The following is an 18,801-nucleotide window of genomic DNA, read 5'->3' as shown; positions in this document are numbered from 1 at the left end:
AGTGCATGATGTGTGAGAGTATGTGCCCACATGTGGAGGTCAGGGGACAGCTATGGGGAGTCAGTTCTGCTTCCACCTTTACCTGATGCTGGGGACCAAGCTTGTCAGTCTTGTTCTGTTTTGTTTTATTGTTTTTTCAAGTCAGGGTTTCTCTGTGTAGTTTTGAAGCCTGCCCTGGAACTCCCTCTGTAGACTGGCCTGGCCTCCAACTCACAGAGCTCTGCCTGCCTCTGCCTCCCTAGTGCTGAGATTAAAGGTGTGCACCACCATGGCCCAGCAAGCTTGTCGGTCTTGTATAGCAGGCATTTTGCCTGGTGAGCCAAATGAATTTGGTGTGTTTCCAAATTTACCTGCACATTTGGAATCATCTGACAAGCTTGAATGCCACTGATGTTTGTTTATGTCCTGCTGTCATGATTTTGGAGTGGATCTGGGCTTTGGGACTCAAAAGACACACCCAGGTACTTGCTAGGCAGAAGCTAAAAATGGCCTTGCACCGAGGCCAGGGTACACAGCACTCTTGCAGTGAAGTAGCTTGGCTAGGTATGCAGGCAGACACCAGGCCAGGCTGGAGAAGGACCTCTGTGCATAGCTCTTAAAGGAACAGAGAGCCAGTTACTCAGTTGTAAGCCATGGTTTGTTTTTCTATATTCATGGAAAGGTTTTACTAACTCAGAATGGTCTTCACTATTTAAACTAGAACTTGGGTGGGATTATTAATTTGGGACATTCCATAAAAAGGATCATGGGAACTTGAGCAGGTGCCAGGCAGAGGCTGCTGAACTAGACAAGTGTGAGTGGAACGCCATTTTTATTCCTACAGAAGGAGACCATTGGTGCTGTGCACTGCCTTGGGTGTCTCAGCAAACACTCATTTGAGCTTGCCTGGCTTTCTTGTCTGCAGTCATTTTTGTTCTGACCATAGTCTCTTCAGCGTCTCTGCAGTGTCATTCCCGAGTCTGATGCCCAAGGCAAGAACCCACAGTTCAAGGGGCCCTGGAGCAGCAAGCAGCCTGTAGTTTCTTAACATGATTTTGTTCTGGTAAATGCTGGGTGCTTTCCTAAGCGGTTGGGGTCAGTCTGGAGACAGACAGGGAAGCACTTTCATTATGAGTCTGCATTTTACACCGTCAGCATTTTACTTTGAGTGCTGGGAGTTGAACCCAGGGTTTCTCACATGTTGCTCAGCTACATCCCCGACACTGCTGGGAATGGTTGGTTACTGGAAAGCAAATCACCCCCGCCCCAGTCTGTGTGCAGACATGCAGTTTTCCAGATCCATTTGGACTTTCTGATTGCCGTAGGTAGTTCAGGTGGCCTGGCATGCACTGGTGAATGGACAACAGGAGATGATCCCACTTTAGTGAGGAGGCTGGGAGTGTGTACCCTTTGCAGTATTTCAGGACCACCAAAATCCAAACCTTCACTTTATACTTCAAGATCATGGGGCCCAGAGAAGTTTCCTGAGACTTCATCTCCACCCCAGCTGACTCTGCTGAGGGATTGAAACCTCACAATGTCTGCTCCTGTGCCAAGCCACTTCTCTTCTCTTCCTGCCTGAGAATGTTCTGTGGTGCTTACTGGCTCTGCAAGTGCTCCTGCGGGCTCTGCATGTGCTCCTGTGGGATCATGGTCTGGACAGAGGCCCGAGTGGTATGGCACGGGAGACCTTCCGTGGGTCTCAGCTAACCTGTGTGTGTTCCCACCTGCTTCTGTTCCCCTCAGTCTTCTCCCACATAGATAAGCCCACTGATGGCCTGGTTTGTCTTTTCCACACAGGCTACTGTGTGGAAAATGCAGGTGTACTGTCCTGCAGATGGAAGAGACTTGGGTTTTGAAAATGAATAAATACTTTTCTATATGCATTCTCCCACTTACACACATAGCCCACTATTTCACATTGCTTTTCAGTACAGTGCTGGGGACACAGTAAGCTTTGGGAGTGTTGAATAAAAGGTAATTAAGGAGTATCATTTCTCAGATGGCCACATGCTTGATTGCCAAGATGTAAAGTGCACTACCATGGGTGATTATGGTAGCTGTGGCAGCATTAAACAACAACATGAGTTGTAATTACCATAGCATCAGGATAAATATCCTCTCTGCATGGGGGCCTGCCTCTGCCTCAGTGTTTCCAGAGGTGATGTTCTAGTCTTGTAGCATCCAGAGTGTAAAAGGCTTATGTTGAGCAGATGGCTGCCTGTCACTGGCATGGGCATGGGTTTGTCTGTAGACTAGCAGGCAGAGGGCTGCACTGCATGCAATCTGGTTTTCATAACCAAGGCACTTGTCTGCTGTAAATCACCACTCCCCAGACCTACTGGACTCAGAGTCAAGTGATGCTTCTTTGCCCTGACATTGTCTATGCTGTGACTGTCCTGTGTCCCTGAGTGGCCAGCCATCCATAGCGCTGTGTGCCTCTGTTCATCTTCTGCTGGGTGGAGAAGCCCCAGCTACAAACACAAGGAAGCACTTCCACCTTCAATGGCTTCCCTGGTTGCTGGTCACTGACCACTTAGACTATGGCAACTTTTCTCCAGTTCTGCCTTAGCCAAGGTGTGGTGTCAGGGCTGACCCTGCTGTGGTAGTGTCTGCAGAGTCTCCTGAGGTAATGCTGTAATGTTCAGGCACAGGGCCATTGTACTGTCTTTCCAGGGTCTTGCTGTGTCATCCTGAATTGTTATGTGCCCCAGGCTGGCCTCAAGCTCATGGCAGTCCTCCTACCCTCCTACAGGGCAAGGGAGCTTGGTTCTGTGGGAGCTGAATTCTATTGTACTGATCTGGATAGTAGGTCAGCTTGGGAGGGAATTTAACTTTCTTGTTTATGATGTTTTTCCCTCCCTCTTCTCCTTCACAGGATGAAGTGTCCTCTTGCTGGTACAAATAAAAGATTCCTAATTAACACAATTAAGAACACCTTGCCCTCCCATAAAGAGCAAGAGCATGAACAAAAAGAGGGCAGCAAGGAACCTAGCCAGAGCCAAGACCAGAAAGAAACAAACTCAAAGAAGCACAGAAGCCGCTCGTCTAAGCGCAGCCTGCACTCAGCCCGAGGCTCGCCCCCGAGGAAACGGGCCTCCAGGGACAAGGGTGACCACCGAACCAGCAGGCGATGAGCGAGCTGCAGGGCCAGCCCAGTACTGTGCCTGCCACCAGGTGCAGTGAGGACAGGGAGGTGACAGGGCTCTGACACCTGAGAATGACTTTGCAGTGGGCCCTTTGCTTTAAGATGTCGTTATTGTTAAAAGAAAAAAAAAAAAAAAAACCCTTTTACTAAAACAAACCCTTGTCCTGAAGGTGTCATGGAAGACGACTTAGCATTGCTAGGCACATACATGTTGTTTTATCCTGTCTTGTTTGCAAGTTAGTTTCAAAACAAACAGTTCTAGAATTTGAAATTTTCAGGTTGTTAAAAACTAGTCCCAGTTTTTTGATGTACTGCACTTTTTGTGGTCATTTCCCAGAATTTCTCAAAATAAAATACTTAAGAAATGTTTGCTTTCCTCTTTTAGCTGTCAAAGGCTAAGCTCACAGCCTGACTGGTGGCCATCCTGATGGAACTCGGCCACGCTGTGTGTTCTCTAAGTGGCCAGGATGAGGAGTGCTCACACAGCTTTGGACTTCGTGTCACTCGGAAAGTGGCTGTTCCATTCTCAGACTCATCCCTTAGATAAGGCTGCTTTTCTACACTTACTTATAAATATGCATGGGCTGGGCAGTTCTTTTCAAAGAAACCTCAGTAGTTAAAAATATCTTAATTATTTTACCAGTAGATCACAAGCCTAACTGTGCTATCTATACAAGCAGGCATAGCTGAACTCCTGAAGATGGTGGCTGCTGGGTATGGAGAATGGGGCAACCAGCAGGACTCTTGCACTCCTGTAGCATGTGAGGTCCGGTCCATTCATGTTTTCATCCATCCATCATTCAGTCAGTCAGGGCTGTCTTAGAGAACTGTCACAAAAGCAAGCACATGCTAGTGCCACATGAACTCTCTCACCACTGCCCCAAAATGTAGGCTATGTGTGTCTGCCATAGTTAAAGTACTGTTCTGCATAGCATTTGCCTCCTCCTGAACATTTTGGGGACCCCCCCTTCTAGGGTTCCCACCCCACATATTAGTGATCTGTCCAGTAAATGGCTATGGATTCTATCATTTTCATTGTGGAAAAAAAAAAGAAATAACAAAACAAAATAAACAGACACACCTTTTGGTCCAATGAGATGACTCAGTGGGTAAAGGTGCTTGCCACGAAGCCTAATGACCTACACAAGAGAGAGCCAATTTCTGCAAGCTCGCCTCTGATCTGTATACACACACACATACACACACACACACACACACACACACACACACACACACACACACAAAGGTAGTTTTTAAAAATTGTTAAAATTCAAAAATTTCAAATTCTAATCTGATGACTCAAATATGTGCATCTCCAAAATATTACCAAAAGGCATAACAATAACATCTGAGATGTATTAAATGGGGATTAATGGCAGATGATATTTTGTATTAAGATGACATAGCAACAGATAATGTCCAGCATAAACTACAGAAAGAAATAATTGGACTGAAAGAAACAGAGGACCAGTGAGCCTTGGAAGAAATTAAGATGTGCAAATACACTCATAGTTGGTGTCTCTACAGATAGAGAAAAGTTGCAAAAAATTCAGAAACGTTGACAAAAGTTTTCCAAATATTTTAACAAAATCTAAGCAAAATTGGGCAAATGAGGCAGGATTGTTATAAGTTCATGGGCAGCCTGGGCTACATAGTGAGTTCTAGATCTGCCCTGAGCTATAAGTGAGACAAATGTCTCAAAACAAATAATAAAAACTGTGAATGCACAAACACAACAAGCTCAAAAAACTCTAAGAATATGAAACACAAAGACAAGAAGAAAGCCACAGTGAGACACATCATAAATAATCTTAGTTGTCAACTGGGTAGGATGTGAAGTGCCCCTCTGTGTGTACATCTATGAGGGCATTCCCAGATTAAAGGGGGCAGTCCATCATTGATGTGGCCTGTACCATATCATTGCTGAGGACCCAGATACATTAGGGGGCAAGGAGAAAGGCCACAGAAAGACACTCCATTTATCCTCATCTCATACTCTCTCTCTCTCTCTCTCTCTCTCTCTCTCTCTCTCTCTTTCTCTCTCTCTCTCTGTGTGTGTGTGTGTGTGTGTGTCCCCGTGTCCCCTCCTTTCTTAAGTTTCCCTATTTAAACATACCACATCTAAGAATTGTCTCAGTCTCAGAGGTGACTTGGAACTTGGGCTTGCTAATGCTGCTGGCACTGTTAAGACTGTGGATGCTGTCGGAGATATGCTATGTGTGTTTTTGAGTCTATGAGTCTTTCAGGGGCCAGAACTAAAATCTATGATCACAGGAGTCTGGTGCCAGGTGGGCTCAGGTAGACTTGTCAGTCATCAAACTGGATTGTTACAGTGATTGGCTTGAGGTGCTCCTGGGAGATCGTGGATGCTTACCTCTGGCTTTCTTGATGCTTCCAGAAAGGGTTGACCAAAAAGGTGAAGTCTCTCCCTGGATCAGCCCAAAGGTTAAGGCCCTGGGTAAAATAAAAGTGGGAAAAGGTCGCATACACCTTTAATCCCAGCACTTCAGGAGGCAGAGGCAGATGGATCTCTATGAGTTCAAGGCCAGCCTGGTCTACAGAGTGAGTTCCAGGACAGCCAGGGAGACACCGAGAAACTCTGTCTTCAAGAAACTAAACAAGTGGGGGGGGGGGAAAGAACTCTGGGTACAGGCATTTTCTTCTTCCTGGCCTCCCTGAGATAAACTGCAGCCCCCTTACCCTCCCCACCATAATGAGCTCAACTCTGAAACTGATTCAAACAAATCTTTCTTACAACGTTTTGTTCAATTATCATATCATTGTGATAAAATAGTCTGGAGTCTGGTTAACATACTGACTAAAATCCAAACCACTTTAAACCACTGGTGATGAGACACGACAAACAGCTAAAAGAAAATGCAGTGCATTCAGGAAAAAAAAAAAAAAATCTCAGGGCTTGGGAGACTGAGGCAGGAGGATTGCCATGAGATTGAGGTCAGCCGGAGACATATTGTTAAGTTCCAGGCCAGCCTGCTACAGAGTGAGACCATGTTTTCAAGACAAAAAATATGTCATCAATACAGCAGAAACAGACGGTGAGACAAAGTCACCAAAATGTAGAAAGAAAATTACAGTTGTCAGCACAGAATTCATCACCCCAAGAAGAATTTTCTAAAGCAAAATGTGCTAATGTCCTCATCTTTAGTCCCCTGCATCCCCCATCCACCCAGCCACTGCACACAAAAGGCCTCAAGTGATGGGGTTTCACTGCCCAAGAATCAGGGCTCCAAGCACAGCTGGCACCAGCCTGAGCACCTTGTGTCTTATGAGGGGAAGTTACTGAGCAGAGCCACAGAGAGGCACTGTAGTCTTGAAAAAAAAAAAAATTTAAACATACTTTTTAAAAGGGTACTTTTTTATTACAAAAGTTACACTTGTTTTTATTTCTTAAGAGATTAATAAAAAGACAAATGTGTGGACCATGCTCTTAATATAAGATTTTAAAAGGCAAATTCTATTTTTTTTTTTTATAGGCAGGGTCTCATATATACCAGACAGGTGTCAAAGTCTGTAGTTACCAATGATGACCTTGAACTGTAATCCTCCTGCCTCTACTGAGTGATGGGATTAAAGGCATGCACTGCCACACCTGTCTTATTTTGTTGTTTTTGTTTTGTTTTGTTTTGTTTTTTTACAGTGCTGAAAGCTCTATACATATAGGTGCCCTACCGGCTGAGGTATATTCTTTCTACATTTCAGTGCATATGATTCTGGAGGATCTAGCCAAGTGCTGTAATAATTCAATAAAACTTAGTAATGTACCAGAATAGAGTAATTTGCAATTGATACACTTTTCCATGTAGAATACACTATAGCACCTTTCAGGACTATTGGCTAAGAACTAAGTAGCTACCTAAACTTTTAAGGAGTTTGTTGTGGGAGCCAGGTGTGGTCGCCCACTCCTTTAGTCCCAGAGAGCTCTCTGTTGGTTCTAGGCCAGCGTAGTTAAATAGTGAGTTCTAGGGCAGCCAGGGCTGTACACAGAGACCCTAAAAACATAAAACAGTTTACTGTGGGGCTAGACAGATACTTAGAGCAGAGGTTCTCGATCTCTCTAACGCTGCAACCCTTTAATACAGTTCCTCATGTGGTGGTGACTCCCAACCATAAAATTATTTTTGTTACTACTTCATAATTGTAATTTTGCTATTGTTATAAATCATAGTGTAAATATCCGATATGCCACCCCTGTGAAAGGGTTGTTCCACCCCCAAAGGGGTCATGAGCCACAGGTTGAGAAACATTGGCATAGAGGCTGAGAACACTAGCTGTTCTTTCAGAAGACCTGGGTTTGATTCTCAGCACCCACATCAGGCTGCTCACAACTGCCTGTAACACCAGCTTCAGAGGATCTGATGCCCTCTTGCTGTCTCCAGAGGCACTGCACACACACTATGCACATGTAGACAAAAAGGCACACACACAAACATTCCCATCACACACACACACACACACACACACACACAGTAATAATAAATTAGCATGAAAAATCAAGCAGTACAGTTCTGTCTCTCAATACCAGTTTTACAGTAATATCTCCCAAAATATGTGAATTAAAGGACTGGAGTGGTGGCTCAGCAGTTAAGAGCACTGGCTGCTCTTCTAGAGGACCTGGGTTCAGTTCCTAGTACCCACATGGTGGCTCACAACTGTCTGTAACTCCAGTTCCAGGGGATCTGACACCATTTGGGCTCTAAGGGCACAAGACATATGGTACATAGACATACAAGTAAACCATTCATACAAATAAATCTGAAAGATATATTTTTCATTTTTGGTTTTTCAAGATAGGGCTTCTCTGTCTAGCCCTTGCTGTCCTAGAACTTGCTATGTAGACCATGCTGGCCTCTGCCTTCCAAGTACTGGAATTAAAGCTGTGCACAACTATGCCCAGCCTAAAAAAAATATTTTAAGACTAAATTACATTAAATTGGAGAAGAATTTAAAAAGAATAATGATAAGATTGTCTAGTGAAATCAAAGTAGATACAAATAAAGTTGTAATTCAAAGAGGATGCAGATAAACAGCTGAATGAAATAAGATAGCGATACAGGATATGAAACAGGAATTCCATAAAAGCAAATGCTGAAAATGCAAATTGAAAGTTTGGAAACGAGGGACACAGAAGAAAGCAGTGAGAGAATGGATCAGGTGGCAGAGGGGAAACCAGTGATGGAAGATCAGTAAGGCGACAAAACACACTAAAATCCATGAGACACAATTTGAGCAGGCTGGGAGAGATGTTCACAGCTGTAAGTACCTTCATTAGAAAAATAATTTATTTTGGCTGTTAAGGCAGTTAACTTCAGGGTAAACTCTCATTATACCATCGAAATGTCCTTTCCTTTGTTTCAGCTAAAGCCTTGTAGCAAGCCGATGAGAATCAGGAAGACATCTGTTGGCCATTTTATAACATCTGTGCTATGTGCCCACAGCCTTGAGCTGAGAGCCTGGCTGGAGTCCCAGCTCAGAGGCCAGCGATGGAGTGTTTTAGGGGCTGGGAAGCTAAGAACATACCCAGAGCCACAGGTAGATGGTACATACTTAATTGACTAGGTATGAAGGAAGATGCCAGCAGGTACCCAGGCACACACAGGCATAGACAAAACACACACACACACTCACACACACACACACACACACACACACACAGGTCATAAAGAGGTGGGCCCACAGGCCTACAGACAGACAGATATAGGCAGGCTGGTGAAGGCAAAGGCTTCTAAACTCAAGGCTATACTTAGACAAAACCCACATAAAAGTGGCATTCTGTCAGAATAGTACTATAATATATTACTATGCTGTTTGCTTTGAGTTTTCCCTGGACATGCTGTCAGCCATTATTAACTGATTCATGGTCTCCAGGTATGTATTGTCAACCACGTTTTAGCTGACTCATACTCAATGTCTGTTTCTTAGCTATGTTGCTAAATGGCATGACCTGTGCACACCTCTGTCTGTTCCTTATACACGTCCACTAATGTGTTTGCCACCTTTCCTTCTGATACTATGATCCAAAGCTAAGTATTCTAAAGAATGTATCTGCTCAGCTAATGGGGCAGGACATAGCATTCATCATCCTATCTCCAACTACCTTAAGCTGAGACAGTGGCAGGCAAATACATTCAAGAAGTTGTGTGCCCTTATCCCATCCAGTCCCCACCAATGGGAACAAAGCTCTGCTGACATCTTGGTGCCAACGAGCTCCCTCATCGCCCTTCCTTGGTTCATAGGAGATGGTTCCATGGCAGGAGAGGCAAGCTGAGAAAACCTGAGGTTATGCTACCACCCCTACCCCACCATCATGACCAGCTCCTAAAGTGAATGTTATTGGAGAAAACCCAGCTACCTCTCTCTGAACACAGAATGAATGGCTGATGGGGGATGTCCTTCTGTATATATGTTTCTCTTATTGGTTGATGAATAAAACACTGTTTGGCCAATAGCCAGTTGAGGCAGGAAGATAGGCAGGTCTAGGAGATGAGGAGAATGCTGGGGAGAGAGGCAGAGAGAGAGACCTCGAGGAGATGCCATGTAGCTGCCAAAGGAGTAACAGGTCCGGGCAGTCTCTGGTAAGCCAAGACCACGTGTGGTGGCAATACATAGCTTTATAGACATGAGTTAATAATTAAGACAGAGCTAGCCAATAAGAAGCCCTAGCCATCTGCCAACAGTTTCATAATTAATATGTCTGTGTTTTTATTTGGGACTGAAAGGCGGCTGCAGGACCAGGCTGGAAAGAATCTCCAGCAACAAATGGCTGCATGTTCCCCAGGGCAAGCATTAGGAGGAGACAGCCTTCCTCGTTCAAGGCTATCTGGCTTTTTAAAGTGTGTAGTATGTTCACCAAGCCTCAAGTCTGAGCTCCAAAGTCAGGGAAAGAGCATCAGCGGGGAACTGGGAAATTTAAAAAGGTACAGGGAGTCATGGGCATATTCAACACATATCACTCTCTCTGGGCAAAAGTGTTCACTAGTAATCCCAAAGGCATATTTCTACAGAACCACACAAAAGGGGCATTTTAGCAGAAATAGTTACACAGTGAATCACATCACAGTCTTATTTATTGCTAATTTGTGGTTCTCTAGATAGCTGGTAGCCGCCATTTTAGCTGAGTTTTTCTGGAAATTCACACTGGGCCCACATTTGTCTAAACATTACTATGACCATTAAGGCCTTTTGTTCCAATCACCAATATACACAATCCTGTAACTACTACTGAAATTTCGAGCCAGCTGGGCCCCAATATCAACAAACCCATTGCAAGCTTTAATTTTGCAAGGCATATTAAAAGTCAAGTGGTTCACACTTTTAATCCCATCGCTTAGGAGGCAGGTGACCTCTGTGGGTTTGAGGCCAGCCTGGTCTACAGAGCTAGTTCCAGGACAATCCATGTGCTACACAGAGAAACCAAATAAATAAATAATAAACGTCAACTTGGATTTGTGTAATTACAAAGCACCTAGCAGCTAGCTTTATAAAATGAAAGTTTAGCTCACAGTTCGGCTGGGAACCCTGACCTCTTGCTACCCAACCCCTACCCCCAGACAGGCTCCTTTCTTTCTTTTTTTTTTTTTTTTTTTTTTTTTTTTTCTTTAAAGGGGCACCAGCCACCTGTGGCCATCCCCACTCCTCACCCTGCTCCTTTTAATAACTAACCTCTGATTGTGAGTCATGACCCCAAAAAGACCAACGGGAAATGCAGACAATCACATTATGATTCATAACAGTAGCAAAATTACAGTTATGAAGTAGCAATGAAATAATTTTAGGAGTTGGAGTCACCATTACATGAGTAACTATTATAGGGCCACAGCGTTCGGAAGGTTGAGATCCACTGACAGCCTAACAAGAAGTACCAACGTGTGCATGGCAGGACTGCAATCTTAATTCTTTGCGGTGCCACATCCCCCGACCTCCCACCAGACTAGATCATGCCTCTTAAAACTCCCACTCCCAGCAGAGCCTGGGGTCCAAGGAGCAACAGACTCAGTCAGTTCCCTGGCTTTGCTCTTGCATCATTGTATCCTTAGAAACGAAGCAGCCAGAGATGGGAAACACCAGTGGCTTCAGACTGGAGAAGATTGTCCTTGTGGTTTTTCTCACCTTCAGGAGATGGAGGCATGGACCTTCCCCCAGGCATTCACCAGCTCTGGCAGCCTGAGAGGCCCTCTCTTACTTCCTGTCACCATGGAGCTTCTGCTTCCAAAACTGAATGATATCAGATGCAAAGGGGCAAGCAGCAACGACCCTGTTGGGAGATATGATTTTATTTGAAAATATTTTCAGAGTTATTGGCAAACTTCCAGCTCTTCATATGCCTTCTTATACCATTTCCAACCTTCTCTGACCAAGTGACTCTTAAAGATGTCAGATGACAATCAGTGTCTGTCTCTTGATAAATATTGCCATTGGGTTCTTTTTTTTTTTTTTTTTTTTTTTTTTGAGCCCTCTGCCCCACTGTGATGGTAAAGGGGGGGCGCTAGGAAATTTCCCTTTTAAAATTTTTATTTATTTATTTTTCTATTAGGTATGAGTGCTTTGTCTGCATGTGGATTTACATGCTAGAAGAGGGCATCAAATCCCACTAGAGATGGTTGTGAGCCACCATGTGGTTGCTGGGAATTGAACTCAGAACTTCTGGAAGGGCAGCCAGTGCTCTTTAACCACTGAGCCATCTCTCCAGCCTCTGCCACAGGGTTCTTAGAGATTTCTTTTTTTATGTGTTTGCCTGCATACCACATGCATGCCTAGTGCCTCAGGGGCCCAGAAGAGGGCATTGGATCCCTGGGATAAAGTTAGAGACAGTTGTGAGTGGCTGTGTGGGTGCTGGAATTTGAACCCAGGCCCTCTGCAAGAGCAGAAAGTGCTCTCACTTACTAAGCCCTCTCTCCAGCTCTGCAACTGGTTTTGGTGGTGTTGTTAACAAAAACTTCTAGACTTAGAAGAAAAGAAAAAAAAAGAAGTCAACGCACAAAACACTGATTCAACTCTCAAAGTGTTTTTACTCATTTAAGTCCCTCTTTCCTTCTCTTGAGAAATCTACTCCAGAAAGCCCTCTTGACAAGGAATATTATAACAGTTTGTAGCACACAACATTAGGGCAAAGCATTCTGCCCTCTTTTGAGAAATCAATTTGAGTTGTTTACAATGAGCTTAAAAACCATGAACTCTAATGAAAGAGCTTGACAGGTCTGATGTATGATAGACTAAAGTTTAAAACAACAACTTTCTGGCTGTGGAATGAAAACATGCGCCTGCCTAGCCCCTCAGCAACACTTCTCAGGGAACAGAGCAACCAAATAGAGCTGCCTTGTGATTATAAAATTTCTACAGAAAACGGGCTGACAAAGGAGATGTAAATGTTTTTCATCAATGGAATAATGTAGCTGAAGGGGGCTGTGTTTCAACAAACAGAACCATGGTTTTGTGTGTGTGTGTGTGTGTGTGTGTGTGTGTGTGTGTGTGTGTGTGTGTGTGTCCAAGTTAGGCACTGATATTACTTATTTTGTTCGTTTTGGATAGTTCCTAATAACTACTTTTTCTTTTCCTGGTCAATCACAAAATGCCTAAGCTCCAAGACATCCTTAGACAGGAATCTGGATGCTGGCCCTGGAACCTGGATGGTTCCAACACATCTCTGACGGCATTCACATTCCAGCCCCTTGCTTGGTCAATGCCTCTGCAGCGGTGCTCTGCAGTTTCTCAAGCATGGTCTCCAACCAACTGTTTACTTTGACCACAGATGCTTGGTTTAGAAGGGAGTTTCTTTTCAAAGAAAATTCACATACCCTTCCCATGTCACACAATTGTGTCACAGCATCCAGGGCCCAAGTCTGTGGAGCTTTGAAAGACTGCCAAAGCTTACTTTCCCTCTCAAACCCTGTTTTATAGTAACCATTTAAATGACTTCACTACATGGTCAACTAAATAATGGCAGCACAGGGCTGGCTGCCTTAAGTAAGAGAGGAGAAACAGCTACTTCAGGACAACCCCGTAACTGCCTACTGCACTATAAAGGTCAGGAATCCAGACGAAAATGTGTCCAAAGTATAACTGGATGCTTCTGGAATACTTTGTGCAAAACCAAACCAAAGCACAAGCTTGAAGGTCTTATTTCTTGCTCTTAATTTTCTTAAGGGAGTTTTTGTAACTGTTTCAATGCTGTGGCTGCCTTCTCTCTTTAAAGCTCTAGAGAAAACCTAATGCATGCTGACCAAGCGATCTGTCTGAGGTACACCTCCTGTAATATTTGGAAGTAGTTCCTTACATGAAATAAAGGGGAAAAAGATAAGTCAGATGGTCATGGCTCATGATTTTAACCCCAACACTTGTGAGGCAGAGGCAGGTGGATCTCTATGAGTTCAAGGCCAGCTTGGTTTACAAAGTGAGTTCCAGGACAGCCAAGGCTACACAGAGAAACTCTGTTTAAGAAAACAAAACAAAAATATTGAGGGGGGGGCTCACAATTCCCAGGCCCTCTTAACTATCTCTCCAGACCCCTTAATATTTAAACTATAGAAAAACATAGATTTAGGTCTCTCTGGATTTGATTTGACTCTCCATTCATGTGGTTGATCCTGGTCAATCATGCTCCCTCTCATGACTAAGCTAGGACAGCAAATCCTAGGATATTGCGGGTCTGCAAGTACAAAAGAGGATTCTTGAAGTAAGGATCACCAGTGTTGTATGTATGAGAGGAACACAGCTTCAAAGAGACTGAAAACAGAAGATAAACTGTCACTTAAATACACACACACACACACACACACACACACACACACACACACGATCTCATTGTGTACAACTGGCTGGACCAGAGCTCACTAAATAGACCAGGCTAGCCTTGAACTCACAGAGATCCGCCTGTCTCTGCCTTCTGAGTGCTGGAATTAAAGGTATGAGCCACCATACCCAGGAAAAATTAGACTTTTTTTTTAAAGAGTTGTTTTTATTTTGTCTGCTGGGTTCCTGTGTGTGTATACATGCAATGGCTGCATGCAGTTCACAGAGGCCAGAAGAGGGCATCACATCCCTTGGAACTGGAGTTACAGTAAGTGGTGAGCCAGCATGTGGGTGCTGGGAACTGAGCATAGGTCTCCTGTAAGGGTAGTCAGTGCTCTTACTGCCGAGCCACCTCCCTCTCTCTCTCTCTCTCTCTCTCTTTTCCTCCCCCTCCTTCTCTCCCTCCCTCTCTCCCTCCCTCCTTCTCTCTTTTTCTCTCTCCCTCCCTCCCTCTACCCCCCCTCCTGATACCAACTTTGGAAAATATTTGTGTGTAGAAAGGATGATGGGGACAGGGAATAAATTATCATTTGCTAGGCATATTTGTTTCTGTTTAAAGCCATCAATGGAATACTCTAAAGAGGAAAGGAGATGACCACAGTTCCAAGCTGGCCTGATAGACACAGAGAAACTGCATAAATAAACAAGTGGTCATCAGTGGAAGCCAGGCATGGTGGTGTGTGCCCATAATCCTAGCTGCTGATGGGAGGCTGGGATGAAGAACACACAAACAAGTGCAATGACACATAAATGGGCATAAATAAAAAAATAATCTTAAAATTTTAGCAAGTGTCATAGCCCAAACCGTATACAGCCTCAGCTTGGGGATGGTCACCCTAAGGACCAAGCTATTTGAAGGTTGAAGTTTCCAGCTTCACCCACTGATCTTTAGCAAGGGGTAAGAAATGCTTGGAGGTGACTGATGGAAATGAAATTTTATCAATGCCCAGTGAGCATTGATGTTGTCCTAGTACCGCTACATTTTTATTTGTTTTCATTCATTTTACATTCTAAGCACAGCTCTCCCTCCTACCCTTTCCACTCGACCTCACCTCCTGCACCCCACCTCTGCCTCCCCACCCCACCTCTGCCTCCCCACCCCACCTCTGCCTCCCCCACCCCACCTCTGCCTCCCCCACCCCACCCCACCTCCCCCACCCCACCTCCCCCACCCCACCTCTGCCTCCCCCACCCCACCTCCCCCACCCCACCTCTGCCTCCCCCACCCCACCTCCCCCACCCCACCTCTGCCTCCCCACCCCACCTCTGCCTCCCCCACCCCACCTCCCCCACCCCACCTCTGCCTCCCCACCCCACCTCCCCCACCCCACCTCTGCCTCCCCCACCCCACCTCTGCCTCCCCCACCCACCTCTGCCTCCCCCACCCCACCTCCCCCCACCCCACCTCCCCCACCCCACCTCCCCCCACCCCACCTCCCCCCACCCCACCTCTGCCTCCCCCCACCCCACCTCTGCCTCCCCCACCCACCTCTGCCTCCCCCACCCCACCTCCCCACCCCACCTCTGCCTCCCCCACCCCACCTCCCCCACCCCACCTCTGCCTCCCCACCCCATCCCTGCATTTTTAACAGTATAAATGCTCATGGGATCTTGTCAGAGTTTTCATCAAATGCAGGCATAGTGGCTCAGTCTGTAATCCCAGCCACAAACAAATTCACTGGGAAACTTACAAAGCAGCCCGTTCATCTATATACCTGGCTTAGTGTGGTGTGTGGTATATGGTGTTTTGTGTGTGGTGTGTGTGTGTGTGTGTGTGTGTGTGTGTGTGTGTGTGTATGTGTGTACATTTGAATGTGTGTGTACATGTTCACACACACTGGTCAGAGGCCAATCTTGGAATCATTCCTCTGATGTTGCCTACCCTGTTTTTTGAGACAGGATCTCTCACTGGCCTAGAGCTTACCAATTTGGTTAGACTGTTAGCTGGCAAGCCCTGGGGATCCACCTGTCTCTACATCTCCAGATCTCCAGCTAAGAGTACAAGCAGGTGTCACCACACCCCCCGATTTTTTTTTTTTTTAAGGGAAGGAAATTTTGCTGATGGAAGCATTCATGCCATTTCTATTTATTTATTTCATATGTGTGAATTTTTTACTATATGTAGGTGTATTGTGTGCAGTGTTCAAAGAGACCAAGAAAAGACACCAGATCCCCTGGTACTCTTATTATAGATGGTTGTGGGTCATCATGTGAGTTTTAGGATCTGAACCTGGGCTCTCTATGGGAACAATAACTGGTTCTCTCTCTCTCTCTCTCTCTCTCTCTCTCTCTCTCTCTCTGATTTAGCTGTGCTTTGGTCTGTGTACTCATTATTTTTCTTGTTGTTTTGACAAAACACCTACTAGAACAACTCAAGGGAGCAAAGCAGCTGCTTAGGCTCACAGCTTCAGAAGGTTGAAGCCACTGTGGTTGGGAAAGCACCGTGAAGCTCCTGGATCCAAGAACCTGTAGCAGAGGCATCTGAGCCACACCTCGATGGGTCAGGAGACAGACAGCCAGACTCAGTCAGGCCAGGTTGTCATCTTCAAAGCCCCACCCCTCGTGGCCTGTGTCTGCCAGCTAGACTTTAGCTTTAGGTTTGTAAGGTTCCATAAACTCAGAACTACACGTCAAGCTGGAGATCAAAGGTTCAAACACATGGCCCTGAGGGGGAATGTTTCAGCTCCAAACTGTGACGGCCTGGATTTTTTTTTTTTTGTTTTTTGTGATGAACACTAAAAGTAACTTTGGGCAGAGAGGGTTTATTTGTCAGATAAGTTGCAGTCCATCATAAAGGGAAATGAAAGCGGAATCGGAGGTAGGAACTGAAGCAGAGGCCATGGAGGGGTGCTGCTTACTGCCCTGCTCCCCGTGGCTTGCTCAACTCAGGACCACCAGCCTAAGAATAGCACCACCCACAGTGAGCTGGGTCCTCTGACACCAATCATTACTCAAGAAAATCAGGTCAATCTGACAGAGGCTTTCTCTCAAATGAAGTTTCCTTGTTCCAAATAATACTGGATTGTATCAAGTTCACAAACAAACAAACAAAAAAACCCCAACAGCTAACCAGCACGTGTGGGTACACACACACACACACACACACACACACACACACACACACACACATAACATATCCCAAAACAAACAAAAGACAAGATTTCCAGATTATTCCAGTCAAACCCATCTCCAGTAACAAAGTTTACAACAAAAGAAATCGAATCACCTTTGTTTGTGAAAGGCTAAAACTGGTGGGATGTATTCCTTTCTTGTAAGAAAAGAAAAAGGGAAATGTAGAAGACACAGAGTCCCTGTCTGTTTTACTGGAGCATCCTACACAGTGCCCCCCCCCCGCCTCTACTCCACTTTACCAGGGACTGTACAGCCCCTCCACATGTCCCCACTATTGCTACACCACAGGCCCAGCAACAAGGACTGTGGCCTGAACCCTCAGAGACTAGGAGCTGAAATCAGTTCTTTCCTGAAGTTGTTTCTGTTAGGCATTTCGTCACAGTGATGAAAAGTCTGCCGGATAAGCCCCTTGTGCTCCCTTGGGTGGTGGGGGATGATGGGTGGGAGAATGCAGAATGCTCCCCTTGCTCCTGTGTGTGCAAGGCTCTAAATTCTATCCCCAATGCCTCGAAAGAAACAACAAACTGTGATTCATGAAGAAAGGTTTTTGTTTTTTGTTTTGCCATACCCAAAGGACAGGGTCACAGATGACCACAGGAGTCAGGTAAGTCTCTGTGTCTCCCGTCACACCTCAGACAAGGCTCTGTTCCTGGTGATGGGGCTTCCGCCAGCAAATATGAGACGGTTCTCAGGACTTCACAGTGTTCACTCTAAGAATGATTTGTGGGTCCTGGAATATTAGTGCCTCTGACCCCCAGCTTGGGCATCTACCATCTCTGCCTCCTTGGGGAAAGCAACAACGGAACCCCTGGCTTGCACGAAATTCTCTGGCTTGCACGGTGTTTCTCCCCTTCAGGAAGATATAACAGAAAACACATTTTTCCTTTCACATAAAGCAGACAAATGAGAGAACGGGTTAAAAGTCCTCATTTTGCAGCACTTTTCCATGAGAAGAAAATAGGCAAACTGGAACTTGAATGCCTTCTCACTGGGGGACCACTGTTTGCAAGGAGCTGGGAGTTTGTAACTATCAACTCATCTATGCACTTACAGCACTTCCCTGTTCTTGTTTGTCTATGCCTGAGTGCCAGGCAACTCACAGACTATCAACTGTGCATTTCTGATTGACAGGCATGCCCAGGGACCACTGCAAAGATGCGAAGAAATGAGACAGAGACAGAAAGAGACAGAGAGAGAGAGAGAGCTCCCATGGCCACACTTTGCTTAAAGATGCTGAAACACAAATGTTTCCAGGGACAGCCATAAACAACTAGTGTTAAACAAGTGCCTTGGAGCACAGAACAATGTCTCCTGGGTTTTGCATCTAAGCAGCCTGAGAACCAGGGACCATGTTTGCTGATTCAGTTATATTCGGGCCATTTTCTTCATTTGTGTTAATTAGTACAAACTTCTCCCAGAGGAGCAGAAACTTCACTGAAGCTTTTCATGCAGGGGCAGGAAAAACGATGAAGAGGGACACTGGTGAGGGAGGCCCAACAGTGAATTGTTCCAACTATGTATCTGTTCACTGTGGCAAATACATTCTTGAGGCAGGTGCTTGGATTCACAGGCCCTTTTAGAGAGAATTTAGCAGCCCCAGGAATATATTGGTTAAGAAGAAAGGAGGGGCAGGGGGAACATCAGCTGTCACGAGCAAAAATGCTAACGGAGGGACTGCTCTGCCAGAGAGAGGTGCAGCTGTCGGAGCAACAAGGTAAATGAGCATTGCATTGAAA

At 45.3% G+C, this 18,801-nt stretch overlaps 1 protein-coding gene across 1 annotated transcript in view; it reads left to right on the top strand.

The window, feature by feature from the left end:
- Polr1d (RNA polymerase I and III subunit D) overlaps positions 1-3,492 on the top strand; it is a 32,500-nt gene extending 29,008 nt beyond the window's left edge. Inside the window, exon 3 of the mRNA XM_051205156.1 lies at positions 2,858-3,492. Coding sequence (XP_051061113.1) covers positions 2,858-3,116 — 259 coding nt within the window. The 3' untranslated portion in view covers positions 3,117-3,492. The remainder of the gene's footprint in view (positions 1-2,857) is intronic.
- Positions 3,493-18,801: the final 15,309 nt, after the last annotated feature.

Source organism: Phodopus roborovskii, unplaced genomic scaffold (genome assembly GCF_943737965.1).
Source record: "Phodopus roborovskii unplaced genomic scaffold, PHOROB, whole genome shotgun sequence".
NCBI classification, from domain to species: Eukaryota; Metazoa; Chordata; class Mammalia; order Rodentia; family Cricetidae; genus Phodopus; species Phodopus roborovskii.
This window is presented reverse-complemented; position numbering and strand designations above follow the sequence as displayed.